At 39.8% G+C, this 21,629-nt stretch overlaps 1 protein-coding gene across 1 annotated transcript in view; it reads left to right on the top strand.

Moving 5' to 3' along the window:
* Myom1 (myomesin 1) overlaps positions 1-20,162 on the top strand; it is a 131,081-nt gene extending 110,919 nt beyond the window's left edge. Inside the window, exons 27-37 of the mRNA XM_070029493.1 lie at positions 393-452; positions 722-789; positions 5,167-5,280; positions 5,787-5,874; positions 7,321-7,359; positions 7,453-7,558; positions 11,152-11,315; positions 14,807-14,843; positions 15,097-15,119; positions 17,322-17,377; positions 19,363-20,162. Of these exons, the coding sequence (XP_069885594.1) occupies positions 393-452; positions 722-789; positions 5,167-5,280; positions 5,787-5,874; positions 7,321-7,359; positions 7,453-7,558; positions 11,152-11,315; positions 14,807-14,843; positions 15,097-15,119; positions 17,322-17,377; positions 19,363-19,653 (1,046 nt within the window). The 3' untranslated portion in view covers positions 19,654-20,162. The remainder of the gene's footprint in view (positions 1-392; positions 453-721; positions 790-5,166; positions 5,281-5,786; positions 5,875-7,320; positions 7,360-7,452; positions 7,559-11,151; positions 11,316-14,806; positions 14,844-15,096; positions 15,120-17,321; positions 17,378-19,362) is intronic.
* The last annotated feature ends 1,467 nt before the right edge of the window (positions 20,163-21,629 follow it).

The raw sequence follows: 21,629 nt of genomic DNA, 5'->3' as shown, positions 1-21,629 counted from the left end.
TCTTCATGGGCAAAAAAGCAAAGCAAAGCCAGAGGATGGTGGTACATGCCTGTAATCCTAGCTACTCAGGAGACTCAGATCTGAGGATCATGATTCAAAATCAACCTTAGTAAGAAATTCCGTGAGATTATCAAAAAGTCAGAAATGGAGCTGTGGCTCAAATAAAAGAGTGCTAGCCTTGAGCAACAAAAGCTCAAGGACAGCAACTAGACCCCAAGTTCAAACCCCAGATCAGCGAGCGCGCGCACACACACACACACACACAAATCAAAACAACTATGGTCATTACCATGAATGAATAATGTTATAGTAATGAATAGAAACCATTTAGTTCACATGTGCATTTCTGCTGCTCAACTCAATTTCATACTACCTTGTTTTTCAATTTCTAGTTTATAAAGAACTCCAGAAAGAAGCAGAATTCCAGCGGCAAGAATGGATCAGGAAGCAAGGTAAAAATAGGCCAACTAAAAAGAAACTTTTCATTTGTTGTATAAAATATTCCAATATTGTTTGTATCACAAATTATAATGAATAGAATTGATTATCCTAATGGCTGATAAATAATAATTAAAAATAGTTTTTATTAAATATATAGCCACTAAAATATCTGAAAACAGAATCTGTAGCGTCAATCATTAATCACCTTAGCACTTAAGATGACTTTGATTTTTCATTTGTGATTGATAATGTGATTACTTATATCATTAAAATTTTATAGGTCCACATTTTGCTGAGTATTTGAGCTGGGAAGTGACTGGTGAATGTAATGTACTATTGAAATGCAAGGTAAGAGACCAAAAGTTTAATATTTGATCATACTAAAGAAAAATAGAAGTGAAAAATATCCATTATTTGCTTCTCTATGAACCAAAATGATAATCAACATATCCTTAATGTTGAATGTCAATGTAACCATTAGTCAGTAACCATTAGTCAGTAAGACTACACGTTACCTATTTAATAAAGATATGAACTCTGAATCACAGGTTAAATATGTTTTATTTAAAATGATTTGCAGCCAGAAATGTCCCAAATTTTGGATTAAGATTTTGGAATATTTGCCATACATAATGATCTATCTTAGAGTATAATGTAAGTACAAACATAGAATTTATTTATACCGCCTATATAGACTGAAAGTAGTTTGATACAATAATATATTTTATTATAGATTGTTGATTGGTTAATTGTGCTTCAGCTCAAGGTCTTGTGCTCTGATAGTTGTTTTTTGCTCAATGTTGGTGCTCTCCCACTTGGGCCATACCTCTACATCTGGATTTTAGCTGATTAACTGGAGATAAAAGTCTCAGACTTTTCTGCCTGGGCTGACTTCCAACCGGGATCCTAAGTATCTAGGATTACAGGCGGAAACCACCAGCACCCATCTTATTTACTTGTTTGGTTGTTAGTTTGTTTAAAAATAATTAGGCACATGAAACAAGGTTCTATACCATGGAGTTTTCCACCTGTGGTTTCCTAACACTCAAAAAGTTTCAGATTAGAAGCATTTTTGGGTTTTGGAGTTCCATATTAAGGATGCCTCTCTATTAATCTCAGAAGACTCTCACATTCTTTTTGTTTTTTGGGGGTTGTTTTCGTTGTTGTTGTTGTTGTTTGTCAGACCTGGGGCTTGATCTCAGGGCCTGGGTATTATCCCTGAACTTCTTTTGCTCAAGACTAGCACTTTACCACTTGAGCCACACCACCACTTCCAGGTTTTTCTGTTAATGTGGTACTGAGGAATCAAACCCAGGGCTTCATGCATTCTAGCCAAGCAGTCTACCACTGAGCCACACTCTCAGCTCTTCTCACATTGTTTTTACATCCTATACCAGACACATACCAGCTGCAATGTTTTTGGTGAACTTCCTCTCTGAGCAATTAGGCTACACAGCAATACCTTGAATGTTCACTAGCTACATTCCTAATTCTCACCCTTGTGAACCTTTAGGGGCAAGGCCTAGGAAAAAGTTTGTAACTTATAAACAAATTGTCTTATTAAACCTTTGGAAATATTTAGGGAAAATAATTCTGTGTAGCATTCTGAAGTATTTTTGTATCTTTGCCTATGGTTTCTAGCTGAATGAATCATTAAAAAAATTTTAGAGGACCTGGAATACAACTAAGTGGTATAGCATTTATCTAGTAAATGTGAGGCCTTAGGTTCAATCCCCAGCACTGCAAGTTAAAAAAGTTTTGGGGGAGCCAAGTATGATGGCACATACTGGTAGTCCCAGCTACCCTGGAGGCTGAGACAAGAGGATTGCTTGAGCCTAGGAGTTTGAGGCCAACCTGCACAACATATCAGGATACCCTTCCCTATCTCAAGTTTTTTCTTAATTAAAAAACAGTCCGGAGGGGCACAGAAATGGAAGAGCAAAGGGTGAACAAATGCAGCAGTGGTGCTCGCTAGACACTATTTTGAAAATAAACTATACAACTTGTGGGTGGAGATGGGATTTTAGGAGAGAGAGAAGGAAGGGGTGACATTGTCCAAAAAGAAATGTATTCTATCTGACTTATGAAATTATAACTGCTCTGTACATCACCTTTATAATAACAAAAAAAAGTTTTGGAGAAGGAACTACTGGGTGAGATTGGAGTGTGAGGTCAGGGTTACCAACTGAATCATGGATTTGATATTTGGCAGACAATTGAAGTATAAAAGCCAGAGCCCAAATGCCCCAGTCTCTATTAGTCTGATAAATTTGAAGAAACAGTAGCTTACCAGAGAATAAAAGAAAAATCAATTTTAGGTTTCAGACTCTTATGAAAGCCCTTTATCAGGCAACAGCGAACTCCCTCCCCTCTCTCTCTCTGTCATCTTGGCTGCCCATTGCCATACTTTCCTACATGCTTTCTAGTCCTTGCATCCTTTTCCACTTATACCCCCTCCCCAGCCCACAAACCACCTACCTCCTCCTCTGTGCTACCTTTTGCCCTGGGAGGGGAGTGCTGGTGTCCTAAGAAGAGGTTTTCCTCAGAAGAATCAGCCCCTACCCCAGATTCTGAACAATCAAGATTGTCTTGAAATAGGTTACAAATATCCACATTTCACTTATTAATGTTGCTGTTCCAAGGCCTAGAATAGCCTTCTTTCAGCTTCTCCAGAAAATTTCTCAAGACCCAGCCCCATCATCTCTGTAAACATCCTCTTGATAGCATCCTCTTCATAGCATTCTTATAGCAATTTATGTAAATTCAGCAATTGACTATTGCATTGTGGGTGATGGAGTGTGTGCAGCTAAATGTTCAGACTCCTGAAATTTTCACCAACCCCAGTGGACACTGGTCTGCAAAGGACTGAATAAGGCAAGGAAGTTCTGGAATTCCTTCTCTGCAGGAGTCCACATGGGAAGTTTTCCCTCTGTCCTCCCACCCTCCACCCCCATGACAGCCTAGGGGCAAGAGGACAGCACCCCACTGGGCAGGTGCAGGAGATGCCATAGCTTTAAGATCTCCTGGCTTAGAGGACCCAGCACCTCCTGTGACAACTCCCTTAGTGTACCAGCATCCAGGATCCTTGCAAGGGATTTGTCCTAATTACAGACTTGCTGGACTCAGAGAAGTCTAGATAGAGCCTTTCTTGTCCTTCCCAGACCATATGCAGTTTTTCAGCCAGTCATTTTTTTAATCATAAAAGCAATGTCACCTGGTATCAGAGTGTGACTCCACATATCAGGAGTCATTGTATATGCAGGTTTGATGACAATTTCCAACATTGGTTCTTATGTTCACTTAGTAACTGAATATTTTAATATTGTAAAATATGCATGTTCTTGTTTACACTGAGACCAAACATTTACTTCATTTATTTGTTTTTCCTCCTTGGGGAACTGTACCTACATTTTACCACATAATCAGTGTGTGTGGGAGGGTACTTAGAGTTGTTTTCTCCACTTATATGAAATCTTACGTGCAAGTTTAATTTTACAACAAATATGTTTTCCTTTGTAAAAAAAAAAATCAACCGTCATAGATAAAGCTTGGAATCTCTTTAATCACATGAGATAGTTTAGTCTATTTGAAATTTATTTGATAATGATATGTATAACAGGATCTAAATGGGTCTTCTCTAAACTGCTAAATAATCAATGTATTAAACTATACTTTCCCTGTACGTATATCTATAAAGCTTCATTTACATTTTATTAATTTCTTAGGTATAAATTGGGACTTATTCAGTCTATTCATTTAATAAAGCCATTGTTTATTGTACCATAGACTATTTTAAAGTGATGGAATTTGTCTTTGGTTTTGAGATTCTTATTTTCATTTAAGTGTGCATGATAGTATCTATTCTTTTCCACTGTTTTTATTATTTATTTTGGGGGGGTGGGGTCCGGTCGTGGGGCCTGAACTCTGGGCCTGGGCGCTATCCCTCAGCTCTTCAGCTCAAGTCTAGCACTCTACCACTTGAGCCACAGCGCCACTTCCGGCTTTTTTCTTTTTGCTTATGTGGTGCTGAGGAATCGAACCCAGGGCCTCAGGCATGCAAGGCAAGCGCTCTACCACTGAGCCACCTTCCCAGCCCTCCACTGTTTTTAAATGTTGACTTCACTGTGTTGCCCAGGCTATTCTTGAACTCCCGTACTTAAAGGATCCTCCCCCCTCCTGCCTTCTGAATGCTGGGGCCCCAGTTTCCTGTCACCACGCCCAGCTTATTAAGTGACATTTTTTTAAGATTCCAAATGGACTTTATCTCATCAATGTGTCATATTTTAATTGGTGCATGGTACTTTTACTTGGCCTCAATTATGAGTTGGTTTTGAAATAATTTGGTATTATACCAGCTGAGTGACTACTGATCTCTCCAGTCCTTCGGGGTGACTTTGCCAGCAGGCGACGAGCTCCGTTCTATTTCAGTTTGGGTTGCTGTCCATTCGCACACAGCACAGAGTGCTCCACCAGCTAGTGTACCATTACTGTGTTCATCATGGAAGTCTGGAGGCAAGTCAGTCTTTACTGCTGGAAATGAGATGCAATTAACTTAGGTTTGCTCATTGGCATCTACTTTATTATAATCTTTTTCTTTATTAAAATAATTTTTCATTGATTTCTGTAGAAATCGGTGTCTTCTCCCTTGCTTTGCCAACAACTATTGTATTTCACAAAAGCAATGTCTCCTTATTTAGAGTAAAGTAATTATGGTTCTTCTTCCAGGTGGCAAATATTAAGAAGGAAACACATATTGTTTGGTATAAAGATGAGAGGGAAATATCAGTGGATGAAAAGCATGACTTTAAGGATGGCATCTGCACCCTGCTGATAACAGAGGTAGGTGGTCATGAATGCAAAATGTTAGCTCTGTGCCCTACATTCTCCTCCAAACAGAAACTACACTCCATATTTGTTTCATGCCCAGAGGATTTACAATTTTTTGCACTGAACTACTACAGGAACAAAAATGCTTTTTCACTGTGTGATAATGTATACATGTCCAATAGTGAACCAGATCTCAGGATGCTGAATAGTTAGGCTTAGAGATGTGAACCATCAGCACCTGAAAATGATTATTTTTTAAGTGAAGCCAGAACAAAATATGTAAAGACCTTGGGCTCAAATTAATTATAGCCTTAAATAGTGAAAGAAAAAAAGCAGGATCACTATCTGGGAAAATTATTATGGAGGAAGGCATCTATTAGCTGTTTGTTATTTGCATGGCTATATGCTTGTTCAATGTATGTTTTCATTGCAGCTCATTAATCAAGCACCTTAAAAATGTAAACACCAAACTCTGAACAATAATAAGCTGAAATATGGCATATTTAATCTCCTCCTAGTTTTCCAAGAAAGATGCTGGTTTTTATGAAGTTATCCTGAAAGATGACCGAGGAAAAGATAAGAGCAGATTGAAGCTTGTAGATGAAGGTCAGTCAACCAACTGTTGGGATCTATATCTGAGGACCTTAGTACATATTACTAGGATAATGATTGGGGCTGGACTGACAGTTGGAGTCATGCTGATCTTTCTTTGTCCCCAGATTTTGGTTTAATTGAAATTCCAGCAGAGTGAACTACTGCCTTACTCAAAAACATTCCACTTTTTCTCTGCCTCCAAATCAAAAGTATACTTTTGATCTTCAGAGAATTTACAATCTACAGTCTACCAGATGTCTGTTTTCAATTTAAATAATCAGTTTTGTTCAACTCTACAAAATAAAGTTCCAGGATCAAAAACTTCTGTCAGGAACATGTTGAAAAATAGTCCATTGCTAAAGGTGACAGGAAAGATTTTTATATGAAATTTGAAGCCTTGCAGTTATTAGCAAAGCAAGACATTTTTCATAAGATGTTAAAAACAAATATATAATGATTATGGAAACCTACTGTCTCCCATTGGAGTTTTAACTTTGTTCCTTAACAAGAACTTTTAACAGTATTGCTAACAAACAGAAAAGGCTGACTTTGGTTTTTACCTTCCTACTCTTGGTAGAGGCAAAAAGTATTATTAAGCTGAGAAAAGCCAGGTGGCCCAGATGGTTAATTTTAAGCATTGATGACATAGATAAGAATACTTCCTGAAATGTGAACTAAGGTTTCCTGGGACTTAAAAAGAAAGAGAATTCTGAAGCCAAGAACATTCTTGGAACTAACTGTAGCTCTTTCCTTAGAATGTAAATATGCTGTTGATAATTATGAAGAATTAGAGGGAAATATATCAAAATAAGCAGGTGTTTTTTTAAATCATAAAATTGAGTCATTTCTTTTTAACATTTTTTATTTTCTTTAAGTAGTTGTACAAAGAAGTTCTCTGAGTCATTTCTTTAAAGGGCACTAATTATACTTGATCAATAAATTCACTTTGTGTCCAATGCCCTTCACTAGGTATGACTCTGTGTGTGTGTGTGTGTGTGTGTGTGTGTGTGTGTGTGTGTGTGTGTGTGTGTGTGTGTGTGTGTGTGTGTGTGTGTGTGTGTGTGTGTGTGTGTGTGTGTGTGTGTGTGTGTGTGTGTGTGTGTACCAGTAATGAAGTTTGTACTCAGGTCTCGCACTCTCTCTTGGCTTTTTTGCTCAAGAATGGCACTCTTTCACTTGAAGTATACCTCCACTTCTGTTTGTTTTGGGGGGGTTGTTTTTTTTTTTTCTTTTTGCTAACTAGCTATTCATTGATTGGAGATAAGATAGGAGTCTCTTGGATTTTTCTGCCAGAGTTGGCTTCAAACTGGAATCCTCAGATATAATCCTCCTGAGTTAGCTTGGGTGTGAGGTACCAATGTGTAGCTAGTCATAACCTTTTGACAGCTAATAGTTTGAGATCTGACCTTACATTGAGCAAGTTCATGCTAAAGTTTCTTTATGAAACTCTATCCACAGCCTTCAAAGAACTGATGACTGAAGTATGCCGGAAAATAGGTAAGTCTTAATTTCCTTAACTCAGCAATGCTTCATCATTCTCCTGCCCAGATATATTACACATACATGAAATATATTATTTTCATCTTTCAGCTTTGTCTGCTACTGATCTGAAAATCCAAAGCACAGCTGAGGGCATCCGACTATACTCTTTTGTTACTTACTACCTGGATGATTTGAAAGTGAACTGGTCCCACAAGTAAGTAAATGAAAACTTACTTGCTGTGTGGGAATTATTTCTCCACTGGGGAGTAGAGGACTATGGAGTGTTATTAATTCTCAGGTTTAATATTGAGGATCATAGGACAGAAATACCAGGCTATCCCCTTATTGCGAAGTTGGCTCTTTCCCTCTTTCCCTTTGATCACTTCTTCCTTCATAATCTAAGTGTCACAGTTCACAGACATCTCTGCAATGGAGGCTTCACTGATGGTCTCTAGATAGTTGTACAGGAGCTGTGTATTTTGTCTGGCCTCCAGAGGTACATTCTCAGTCCTCCTGTATACAGTTAACACGTGCTGTGGTCTCAAACAAAATTGAAGATGTATGCACTAAGAGGTACCACATTTCCTGTTTCATGAACTAATGGACTTTTACCAAAAAAAAGCCTCATCTGCATGGATCTCCAGCCTCACTTCTGGCATAGTTGGGCATTAGCATGTTTCTCTCTTGTCTACCCCTGGAGACTTTCAAGATCTCAGAATGACTTCGGGGATATGTGTTTGAACTGGATGTGTGTTTGAGCCTGAAGATCTATTTTGTGAATTTATAGAGGGATCACATTCAGCTTTAAGTCTAGGATCCCAAGAGAAAATAAGTTTCTAAACCAGACCAGTCCTTCCTTTCCCAATCCTCACAATCCCTGTCTCCTGGCTTCATAGAGTCATCTGAACCATAAGAGAGAAGAAACTAAAAACCATGCTTCAGAGCACCACTGAATAGAGAGGCCTGTAACATCCCCAGGAGGATACAAATAGCAGTTTATTACATTGTTCCTTCCTTCAGTAGGCATGGACCTTATGTTGGTCACTGCCCCAAGTCCTTAGGTCTATGAATTATTCCATAGTGACAGCTCTTTGCAATAGGTACTTCTTATCCTAGTGCTGAGAAGGCTCAAGCTCAGGGAAATGACATAACCAAGGTCACTAAACTAAGATGTGGGTTGAGAGCTGTGCCCAGGAAAACTCACTACAGATCCAGCTCATCAGGGCATACACATTCCATTCAAGTCACAAGACAACACTAGAATGAAGTAAAGGGAAGGATGGGGAGAGGTTGCTCAAAAGGTGTTAGCTTGCAATTAGATAAATTCAAATTCTGGTGAGCTACTCCAGAGAAGGGTGAGAAGCAATAACAGTAATATAATATACATTTTAAAGAGCTAAAGGAAAAGTTTTTAAAAGTTTTCACAATAAAGAAACGACAAACGAGGTGTCTGTGGCTCACATCTGTAATCCTAGATATTCAGGAGGCTAAATAGGAGACTCTAGCAAAACGCTGGACCAGAGACACAGTTTAGATGGTAGACTGCTGGCTGTGAGTAAGCTAGCTGAACGAGTACTAGGCCTCTGAGTTCAAGCCCTGGTACTAACAAAAAAGAAAGAAATGTGCTGAAGAAGACAGATATTTTTAACCTCATAATACTTTATATGTTATTTTATGTTATAATATATTATATTGTGTTATGTTACTGTTATCCCAGCATTTAGTAGGCTGAGGTAGGAGGATCTCATATTCTAGATCAATATATATATATATAGAGAGAGAGAGAGCGAGCACATATACATATAGTATATATACTATATTCCATATATATTGTATATAATATATATATTATGTATATGTAGTATATATAAACTATATATACTATGCATGTATACTCTATAGTGTATATATACTTATGTATATACTTATGTATATATGTACATAAGTATATACATAGTATATATAATGTATATATATACTTTGTACATGGATAGTATATATACTATGTATATATATTACATACAAGATAAACTGTATATAGTATTATAGACTATATAGTAAGACTGCCTCAAAACAAAAAACATGTTGCCCCATTAATATATACAATGTTACTGTATCTGTTAAAAATTAATTTTAAAAAACAGTCTAGGTTAAGTGTTTTGCTCCGTTACCTTATGCCTGAAATACGGAGGGTCAGTACCTGCCCAGAGTCTCATGTGATCATTTTATTTCATAATGTTATGTTCTTCTTGTGTTTTTTTCCCTCCCCCCTAAGCCATACTGTCTCTTTTTGAAATAAAAATATGTATAAGCAAAAAAAAAAAAAAAAAAAAAAACAGTCTAGGACTGGTGGTAGAGCAATGGTAGTGCACATATCCAGAATGAACAAAGCCCTGGGGTCAATCACCAACAACATATACACTCACACATGCACACACACACACACACACACACACACACACACACACACACACACACACACACAGTCTAGTTTGAGTAGTTAGCCACACAAAGCAGCCATTGTGTTTTCCTTAAAATGCCTTTACTTGTATGTTGAATAGTGTTTTGTTACTACTATTCATCATTTCCTGAGTTCAGAAAATATGAAGTGATAAAATTCTGGTATGGAATGCTTGGGGTTTCATTCTTTTGTTCTGTTTCTTTCAGAACATATTTAAGGAAAATAATTATAAAATAAATGAAATTCTAGGAAATTCCTCTGTGACATTCAGAACATTCTAATTTATCCCTCTGAAGAATGAGAGAAGGAAAATTAGTTGAACCATTAATCTATTATGTACTCTAAAAGAATTAGTTAAAAATTGAGAACATTGGTGATATGTCTTAAAAATGACTATTAGACTAGTTAGACATGAACTTCTCAACACTGATCTTCTGAGCTATGTGAGTTTTTCATGAATTTTTGAGCCTATGAATGACTTAGGATTCAAGGATGTGGCATAATGATAAAGAAACTTGGTCTTGCTGGGTACCCGTGGCTCATACCTGTAATACTAGCTACTCAGGAGGCTGAGATCTGAGGATTGTGGTTCAAAGCCAGTGTGGGCAGGAAAGTCCGTGATACTCCTATTTCCAATTAACCACCAGAAAACCAGAAGTGGCACTGTGGCTCAAGTGGTAGAGCACTAGTCTTGAGCCTTGAGTTCAAGAGCTCAGGACAGTACCCTGGCCCAGAGTTCAACCTATGGCTGAGCAGAAGAAGAAGAAGAAGAGATGTCAGGCACAGATGAGTCCCCCTAAATGTGCTCTTGACCAGCTTATAAAATCCAGTTAATAATAGCTCATCTCTGTAAAATATGCAGCCAAATAGTATATAGTTTAGCCTTTCAGCTTTAAAGATTTTCTTAATCCTAAAGCAAAAGCAAAGGTAATTAACTTCACCAATTAGTGTTGTAGTTTGCCTGGGGCCATAGGCTCTTAAAAGAAACAAAATAAGTGTTGAGACTATCAGACCCAAGGTCTTGGAATCCAGCTGCTATGTTTCAAGGCCCATATTTTCTCTGAAACAGAAGAATTTTCCTGTTTATTAATTGCAGTTCAATACTTCAATTTTGAAAAATAATTATGAGTTACCCCAAGTTTTGATACAGAGTTAAAGATACACATGAAAGTCCCAAGGCTAATATATATGTATATAAATTATCATGTAATTAGTAAAAATGCCCAGAGGAGTTATGCTTTTTGAATGCCTATAGTAGTTTATAGTATGACCTTTGATGAGAGACAGAAAAAATATCGTCTCTACATGAAAACAAACAGTAATAATGCTTTCTTTCATTTTAACAGTGGGACTGATATTAAGTTCACAGACAGGGTTAAAAGTGGGGTCACTGGGGAGCAGATCTGGCTACAAATCAATGAGCCCACTCCAAATGATAAAGGGAAATATATAATGGAGCTCTTTGATGGCAAAACTGGGCACCAGAAAACAGTGGATCTTTCTGGACAAGGTAAGCACAGATATTCTGCATGTTCAAATTTACTATAGAAGAATGAGTCTTTGAAAAAGAATGAGAGAAAAAAAAATTAATGAGTGCTGGTAGGTCATGCCTTTTATTCTAGTCACTCAAAAGGCTGATATCTTAGAGAGTCATGGTTTCAAGCCAGCCTGAGAAGAAAAATCTGGAAGACTTTATCTACAATTAACCAGCAAAAAGCTGGGCTAGAGGCATGACTAAAGTGGTAGAGTGCTAGCAGAACAAGTAAATCCAGCAAACACTGGAGTTCACATTTCAGTGTAGCAGTAAAGCAGTACCATTAAAGATGAAAAAAAAACAGTACTTTGATGATATCAAAAGAATGATGATGTTGGTAATATTAAGGAGCAGAAGTTCAACAAACTAAGTTTCAGAGCCTAATTGATTTTACTAGAGAATTGTGAATAGGCAGCATCCCATTTAGAAAGCAGAAAGATACTCCCTTGGCTATGGAAAAACATTTGGATTTTGTAAAGCAGCATGAGCAGGATCAAGGAAACTATGTCATGCAAGAAAAAAAATCAGGTTAATTCACATCAGATTTCTTCAAGCTGTTCTCATAGGGAGATTCCTTAGCAATCTTTGGATGACTAAACCTATTCTGATTGGTTACTGTGACTCATTTTTTTTAACTGCCCTGTTTTTAAGTTCAGCTTGATTACGTGGCAAGTGGCATTGTGGCAAATGGTATTAATGGCTTCATTCTGCTTTTATCTGGTCTGTTGGGGCCTAGTACAGGCACCAGTCTAGAACAATAGCCTTTCATATATTGTATTCACAATGACTTTGATAAAGCAGGTTTAATCAGTCGAGGTGATAGGAAAAAGCACCAATGGGTGGACCATCAGTGGAAAGGAAGGTGGAGATGGTAAAAGTAGAAAGAAAGCACAGATTTTCCAGGATGATGCTCACAAAGCCAGGCAAATTGACTCACAATCTTTTCTGTAAGAACAGACAGTGAAAAGCAATTGTTTATGGCAATTTTCCTCTGAGCAAAGTGCCCAATGAACCAGTTTCCTTTGAAGGACTGCCTTACCAAGGGTAGAGGGACAAGTGTCAGCTCTGGAAAAGAGTAGGAGGCCTCTGCAAAATTAGAAGAGAATGAGTAGGAAGAAGCAGAGACAAATACATACAGATGAGAAGAAAAGGAAGTTGATCAGCCTGTGTCCTTATGGTTACCTGTTTTCTTGTCATCTGCTAAGGGAATAGAGGGTCTGGAGAGAAAAAAGTAGGGTAAAGAGAAGAAAGTAATGACAGATGCATACCAATGTCAAGATTTCCAAAGAGCAGATTTCAAAGATACACTGTCATTTTCTCCCTTCTGGTATTACATTCTTCCTGCTGTTCCTTCCTAAAGAAATGAGCTATACACATTTCTCTGTGTATTCAAGTACAACCTAAATGTGTCATAGCTCTTCCTGGTTTTCATCCTCGGAGAGCTGAAAGTTTGATTTCGAGAGCAACTTTTCAAGTCTGCATTGAAGCTCCCCCCACCCCTTTCTTGTATGCGTGTGTCAAATCCTCTCCTCACCACACCCATTTTGCTTGTGAAGCACCACTGAGAGCATTGAAGGAATAGGAATGGTTGCTCCTGACATTGAACGTGGACTTTCTGGCCTATGCTTAGCCCGCTTTGAAAACATACCTGATAGAAGGTTTCCTCTGCAGTTTATCTGACTATGGAAAACAAAATAGGAAAGGGGAAAGCAATGTGTGAGTAGATACACTTAAAACTTAAAAAATAAAGTATTCTGCTGGGCACTGGTGGCTCACACCTTTAATCCTAGCTACTCAGGAGGCTGAAATTTGAGGATTGTGGTTTGAAGCCAGCCTGGGGAGAAAAGTCCCCATGAGACTCTTATCTCCAATCAACCACTCAAAAGCTAGAAATGGTGCTGTGGCTTAAGTGGTAGAGTCCTAGCCTTGAGCTCAAAGAAGCTTAGGGACAGTGCCTAGGCCCTGAGTTCAAACCCCACAACACACTCTCTCTTTCTCTCTCTCTCTCTCTCTCTCTCTCTCTCTCTCTCTCTCTGTATGTGTGTGTGTGTGTCACACACACACACACACACACACACACACACACAGAGTATTCTATTCTCTGATTCATCAAAGTATATGTAGCTACCATACTCTAGAATCTCCCTTAAGCCAAATGCTGTGGATTGTCTGACTATTGACTGACACCAAACAGAGAGTCTTGAGCACACAACCCTCCCAGACCCCCAAGTATTGGTAGGGATCAGAACAAGGCCTATCTTTCTGCCTGGTAAGCCTAACTAGTCTTTCACTCATTTTACACATGAGAAAAGGTACAGTCTAGCAATTTGAACCTTGACTTTATACTTACTTTTTCCATCCATGAAATGGCTGGTGCTAGACTAACATTATCTTAAGAATTCTCTAGACTTAAGGTAGTGTGATTCTTAAACCACAGAGAGCTGAAAAGCTGAGGTGAAGATTTCAAAACAAAGCTGTTCTTTGCCTAAAGTTTTTCATCAAAGGGCGGACTCTGCAAACGCAGTTTTATTTTAGAACACTGTAGTTCTTGTTGCCTTCTCTCCCCAGTCTTTTAACTCCATTCATGGTAGCATAAGAAATATTGCTTTAAGTGAGCTTTGGCACACACTGTGATGACTGTAACTTATTTTGCTTAAAGACTCAGACCAGAAACCCTAACATAAAGACACTTAAACTGTCTAGCTAGCTAGCAACTTATGACATTGGGATAATTTAATAAAAGAAAGCTTTTTGATGCTCAGGAAGCTTAGTAGACAACCACTTTTACTTGAAGCAGCCCTTTGTTTCTATTTTTGTCCCTTGGATGGAGCTGAGCTAAAATCATTGCCTTTCTGCTTAAAGGGTTGAAGGTCTCTCACTGAGATGAAAGCTTCTAAAATTTTTTATTTTATATCTTCTGCCTAGAAAGAATTTGCTGGTTTTGTTGGGTATACTGATTTATATACAGAGTGGACACACAGGCAGCCTTATTCTAAGTTGCCATGGTTAGGTCTGGACTGATTACAATGGCATGGACTAGTGAATATTTTAGTCCCAGTACTTTATCAGTAGGAGCATCAGTATGTGCATGTATGTAAAAGGTATAATGAAGCTCATTAAATAAAAATTACAAGCAAGATACTTGTAAGGGACGGGGAGGAGGATGGACTGGGGAGAGATGGGGGAGAAAGATGGAAAAGGTCACATTCATCAAGATGCATTGAACTTATAACCTGATTTATGGAATTGAAACCTCTTTGTACAATGACATAATAATAATAATAATAATAATAATAATAACAATAATAATAATAATAATAATAATGAGAGGGATTAATATGATCAAAGTTTATTATACACACAAATACAGAAATATCACAATGAAAGTCATCACGTTGTATAATTAACACACACTAATTCTGAAAAGGGGAAACAGGCTTAATTTTTTCTTCTTCTTTTTCTTAAAGCATTTGATGAAGCATTTGCCGAATTCCAGAGGTTAAAGTAAGTTCCCTTCCTGTCCAGCATCCATTCTGTGCAATAATATCCCCGGAAGCTGGTGTGCTGCTGACCCACCTAAGTGTTAGCTAGAAAGAGTCTTTTGTCTCAGCAAGTTCAGGAAAAGCCCCGCTTACAGCTGTTATGTTGAGTTGCCAAGTGTCTCAGCAGCAGTGAAATGCAGCCAAGGTCAGCTACTTGGAAGTAACTCTAAAACAAAACTCTTCTTTGTGTGTTTGTTTGTCTCTCTCATCCACAGACAAGCTGCCATTGCCGAGAAAAGTAAGTAAAGCCACCTTCATTCACACACTCTGATGCAAATTCAACATAGAATTTTGCTTGGCTGTTGTAATTACAGATGGAGGAACATGAAAGGGGGTTCTTTCTTTCTCATTTCTTTTCTTTTTGAAATCTTAGGTGGTGTACATATGTTTTCATTTTAGTCTTTCAAGAATGTCTGTGGAAAGAAGGTCTCAGGTTACATGGTCAGAATGTCACTAAGCTCCTACTTCAGCTGCCCAGAGAGCCTGAGAAAAGCTCTTACTTGCAAATCACACAATAGATTGATAGTGACGTGAAGACATAATGTGTCAGATAAAAGTGTATTCCTGAAAGAAAAGAAACATTAAGAAACATTTGTCACTCTGACATCAGTTAGGCAGCCATGTAGCTTGTTCCCAATCAGCACTGTGCATTTTCCTGAGAATCCCTGGGACTAGGAATTCCTTTCTTAGAACACACCCACCTGGCCAGTCTTGCAGGCTCAGAAACAAGAGTCTGCTACACATCTGTCAGCTTGGTCTCATGCATACATACTTTCAGAACTCCTATTGCCCTGTAAGGACCCCAGGAGTCTCTGACTCACCCACCATACTAACTGGGCTTCTTCAGTGTAGGAGATGGAATTGGAAAATGGCCCAGGGTTGATATGGTCAAGGGAATCCTGAGCTTAAGTGAGGATGGGGAAGAGGACCAGGAGAAGTAGAGGAGTAGGAGGAAAATGATCTTCCTCTTCCACAGTTGCTCCAGGTCCTCCAAAGTAGGAATTTGAAGCCTTCCCTATATTGGCCTCCACCTCTTCCCTTTCCTTTCCTGGCCAGGCCCTGCATGTGTGAGACACATTTGGGTATGGAAGCATGGCCAAGGAGGGCCAGAGCAGGAGGGGCTTCCTTTCTTGTCTGGTAGGCAGGATGCCCCCCACCCACCAAAGACACACTGAGCAAAGCCCACACCCGTGAGCAGTTTCCTGCCTCTCCTGGTGCTTGAACTCCTCTGAGAACAAGAAATCTGACCCTCTAGGTCATTAGAACCAGAGGAGACCTGAGATTTCATACTCTTACAAGCCATACAACAGTTACTTCAAATAGAGTCTTCCCAATGGAGTCAATGTACAAAGTAGGTAATGCTGAGCAACTTACTTCTGTTAATGTTGAGATGAGGCCCCAGCTCTTATCTCTGTCTCCCCTTCCCCACTGCCTCTCGGGCTGCCCTGGCAAATCCCACAGACACTGTGGTGCAGGTTTGCAAATGTAATGTCACAGGTCTAAGACAAATATAGCCCTGTACATTCTACAACCAGGAGTCTATAGCCCACCCAGCAAGTGACTGCTCTAATATCACACAGCAAGTCACACAGAGAACCAGGGATGAGCCAGTGGTGTAATGGAGCCCCCAGGAGAATGAAGTCATCTCACTCAAAGCTTTAACCAGACTCGGTGGAGAAGGGATTTGTAGAAACGAACATCAAAAGTCATGAGGTAGGCCTAAAAATGCAAGGCTGGTGGCTATGTTAGTGGTAAAGAGGAAGTTGTGTGGAGAGTACCTCAGAAAGGTGCCTTCCCCAGGAGCTCAGGCAGCTGCACCCAGAACACGTGGCTTGACTGAGGAAGCAATCTAAGATTTCAGCACCCATCCTGTACCTTATCCTCTCATCTGGAAGCCTTTATCCACAGTCAGAGCCATGGCCTGCACAGCACTGCCAAGAACTAGTAGGAGAAAAAATATGGATGCTCTCTGGGAAAGGCTTTATCTGCACAAGCCTCCAGAACACCCAGCATACAGCCTTCCTATTATGGAGCCAGTGTTTGCCATAAGGAAACCCAGAAAGGGGTCACACCCAGCTTAGAAGCTATCCATTGAGATATATCCTGCTGTTATCAGCTGAGCCCCTCTCAGCTGCAGAAAGGACAGGGCTGAAAATAGCCGTGAAAATTGTAGAGCAGGCTTTCACGTGACTATGCAATCCCAAGGTGGTAATTTAAGTACAGCTACGGGTCCTGCACACATACACAATATGTGGGCATAGAAGGATTAAAGTCCAGCATAACCAGATCATTTTCTGATTTGGCATATTGAAAACAGTATGAAATGACTGTCAGGAGATGAAAATCTAAATTGGGAAATTCATACCTTGGGATGGTCTTGTGAGCATGATTGCTGGCCCTCGTCATTGCAGAGATTAACTAAGAATGTTTGTATCTGCAGATCGTGCCCGGGTGTTGGGCGGGCTGCCTGATGTGGTCACCATCCAGGAGGGCAAGGTGAGTAAGGAATATTCCTCTACAGCTTCTACACTCTGGAACACGTCCCAACACCTGATAATATGCCCCACCATCCATCTTATTCCAGGGCTTCCTTACCAAACACAGGGTTACAAACACAGTCAGAGCTGGGTGGCTCACATCTGCAATCCTAGATACTCAGGAAGCTGAGATCTGAGGATCTGTGTTCAAAGCCAGCCTGGACAGGAAAGTCCATGAGAATCTCATATTCAGTTCACCACTAAAATGCCAGAAGTAGAGCTGTGGTTCAAGTGGTAGAGTGTCATACTTGAATGAAAAATCAAGTGAAAGCACAGGGCACGAGTCCAAACTTCAATAGCCCCAATCCTAAAGGAAAAGAAATGCCAATTCACAATAGGATGAAAACAGATATTTCAGTTTATCCAGTTTTATCCCTACAAAGTAGGTAACAAGTGATTACAGGAGATGCTACACCTTTCCTTGTCTTAGGTGTCTAGTTATTTCCTTTTAACTTCTGAATATTAGTAAGAAGCAAACACAAGAATAGAATTTAACATGTGTCATAAATTTAATATAATTAACTATTAGGGGAGTGAAAAACCATGATGCAATATCATGTCACAGCTACCAGAATTGTTATAATAAAAGAAATGGAGCACAACAACACAAGGCTACAACAACAAATCCTGGAAAAGATGTAGAGAAATGAGGGCTGGGGATGTAGCTCAGTGGTAGAGTATTTCCTTAGCATATGCAAAGCCCTGGGTTTGTTTCAAGTGTGGAGGGGATGGAGAAACTGAATCACTTGTACATGGTTGATGGAAAGATAAACCAAAATTATATAGCTTCTTAGAAAAACAATTTGGGAATTTCTGGAGGAAAATATGAATCAACCATTTACCATTCCACCCAGCAATTGCACGACCAGGCATTTATCCTAGAGAAATAAAAACTTATATTCGCACAAGATGTGAAAATGTTTATAGCAACTTTATTTATAACGACGCAAACTTGAAACATCGAAGCAAATATGTCCCAACCATGGCATAGTCATACTACTCAGCAACAAAAAGGACCAGACTATGGATATAATAAACAGTGTGGGTGGATCTGCATGGAACCTGAGAACAAAAGGCAATTCTGGGTTACATATTGAAGACTCTATTGGTATAACTTTTTGAAATGACTAAAATTTTTTAAATGGAAAACAGATCAGTGATTGCCAGAAATTAGGAGCAAAGTAACCCAGAAAAAAGGCCAAACCCCGCTTGGAAATCTGTATCTGTGTCCATGTGCTGGTTAGGATGGTGAATGATTGTTTTGTAAAATTGGGGTAAGGTGGATACGAGATACATAGGGTTGCTATTACTTCTTACAACTGCATGAGAATTTATAGTTACTTGTTTTCAATTTAAAAAAGTAAGACAAAGTAAATCCATAGCCTAATTATAAATATTTCTAGAGTCAGTGGACTTCAGCACAGACAGAGCTCTTTCATTTCATATATGTTTGGCAGAGCCTGACTGCAACTGTACAGCTTGGATGGGGTTCTAGGAGCCAAGTAAAATGCAAAGGATGAAAATTAGTTACATGTTCTGGAGCAGCTGTTCCATTCCATTGCTGGGCTCTGTGATACAAATGAGATGCAAAGTGAACAGGTGGTGATTATGCCAATGAGGAGACTTCTTCATTGAGGCAGCCCAGAGCCCACACTGAGCCAAAAGCATCTCTGTTTATGAAGAAGGCCTGCAAACAGAATTCCTGCATGTGTTTTGATGACAGGCATTCTAAACACTCAAAGCCCTGGCCCTAAGAAATCTCCTCGCATATTACTTTGAAGTGTACTTCTCATAGGTACAGACAAGGAACTACCTTAAGCCCAGATCAGGGAGGTTTATATATACCTTCTCAAAAGGTCACCATTTCAGCCAACCAGCAAGACTAGTGAAGTCAGATTATTGTGTCTGATTTAGAGCTCTCCCTCTATAAATCCTGTCTTGCAGGCTCTCAATCTCACATGCACCGTGTGGGGAGACCCTGCCCCAGAGGTGTCCTGGCTAAAGAATGAGAAGCCACTGGTCTCAGATGACCACTGCAACCTCAGGTTCGAGTCTGGGAAGACAGCGTTCTTCACCATCTCAGGCGTGAGCACTGCTGACTCGGGCAAGTACGGACTGGTGGTGAAGAATAAGTATGGCTCGGAGACCAGCGACTTCACTGTCAGTGTGTTCATCCCGGAGGAGGAGGCCAGGAAGGCCGCAGCCGAGCCCCAGAAAGGGAACATGAAGTCTTAAGTGAATGGAGACTGGGCAGGTGTTAGGAGAGCCAGGCTGAGCCACCAGCACCACTTGAGCTGTTCTGTGTGAATGGTTGAGGCTGAAGATAAGGAAATTGTGATTGAGTTCTCCTTTCTATTTTGTGCTGGCTTGAAGGAAAATATTCCTATTTTTAAAGCACCAGCTAGTAAGATGTTCATAGTTTTTCTTTATCTACAACTTATGTGTTGAGAAAATACTAATAGTAGAAACAGTAGGAAATGATTTCAAGGAAAAGAGCCAAATCATGTTGGAGAGATGTGCCAGAGGGCAGAGGAATGTGCTGTGGGACAGAGTTTGAACTGAATGGGGTTTTTTTCCAGCAAGTTCTCCAGGACGGTGGTTACAGTTGTGCATTCTACTAAATCGAGGCAGCTGTGATGTCCATAAGTGTGATATGCTTTTACAACAGTGGTGTGCGTGTCTCCTGGCAGCCTCGTGATCTGGTGCCTGCCTCTTCACTATGAATAAACAGTCTCCCACCTGTCCTCTGCCTCCCCCTGTGTTTCTCTCATTCTCGCTGCCTTGCTGTGAGTAGACACAGCTGTCCCTTGCTTGCCACTGCTAAAGCATGACTTACCATGTACATCCTTTTGGTTAAGACAGTATCCCCCAAACAGAATCAAAGACAGTTCTGAGGTCCAGAGGTCTGAAATCACTCTTGATTGTTTTTTTTTCCCCACATAGCTAAGCCAATCTCTTAGTTAAGATATCCAAGGTCAGTTAAGGGTGATAAGATGGCAACTAAGGGCCCACAGCTAAGAACAAAGGGCATGGAGGTATCCTCTGTCTAAGTTCAGAGGACCCTTCCAGGCTTTCCAGGACACAACCTCCAGCAGTAGTTGCTTTGGGATCACCACCCCCAACAGCATTTGTGCACATGCACACACACAAATATATGTAGACCCCCACATACACACTAAGGCCAAATATCTGAGTCTGTATTGTGTTACTGTTGCTGAGAGGATAATTTACAACAAAAAGAGATTAATTTCCTATAGTTCTGGAGAGTTCTATGAAGTCCAAGAATAAGAGGACAGCATCAGGACAGGACCTTCTTGCTGCATCATCCCATGGAAGAAGGAGAAGGAGAAGCGTGAACTCACATAAAGGGAATGTACCCACCCTTTCGTCAGGAACCCACTCCAAGCTCCTGAAACCATTCCACAATACACCACAAATACAGACCTGATTACCTCCTAAATGACCTACTTCTCAACACTGCTGCTTTGGAGATCAGGTTTCCAGCACATGAATTTGGGGGATTCAAACTAGCAGTGGGGAACAGATCAGACAGTTGGGAGGTCTTCCAAGCATCTTCTCCTTTCATTGCCTTTAATCAAACTGTAACCCATTCACCTGACTAACTGAGTCAGGTGACAGACTGCCATGACACAAGAATGTCAGGCAGGTACAGGGTGTGGTGTTCTTATTCTTGGCTATGACATATGCTCTGAGTTGGATCTGATCTGAGTGAGAACTGAAAAGTTTTTGTGTTGGAAACTTGATCTTTGGTGTGGCATGATGAGAGGTGGTAGAATCTTTAAGATGTGAGGCTTTGTGGGAAGTCCATGTCATGATCAAGGACACATTGCCCTCAGAAGCAATTACAGTCATTCTCATTGGATCTGAAGTTAGTTCTCAGGGCAGCAGGCTGTTGCCTGAACCCAGAATTACTCCCCAACTTCCTATCTGGCCAAGTGATCTCTGGTTCCCACATGAGCTCCCATTATGATGCTTTCCTCACCAAAATCAAATTAATGGGGGGCTGCAAGATCTTGGAATTTCAACCTCTAAACTGTGCTCCTAAAAGCTTCTCTTCTTTATAGTTGTCTAGCTTCAAGTATTTCATCACAGGAACAGCAACAAGAAAAACTAATACAGCAAGTAAATGAGTTTTCTGAGAGGTCAGATGAAGCCTGGGGAAAGTGACTGGCCAGAATCACTCTGAAATT

This window comes from Dipodomys merriami, unplaced genomic scaffold (genome assembly GCF_024711535.1).
Source record: "Dipodomys merriami isolate MVZ:Mamm:240054 unplaced genomic scaffold, mDipMer1.0.p SCAF_2, whole genome shotgun sequence".
NCBI classification, from domain to species: domain Eukaryota; kingdom Metazoa; phylum Chordata; class Mammalia; order Rodentia; family Heteromyidae; genus Dipodomys; species Dipodomys merriami.
Note: the sequence above shows the minus strand (reverse complement) of the source record. Positions and strands in the feature narration are given on the sequence as shown.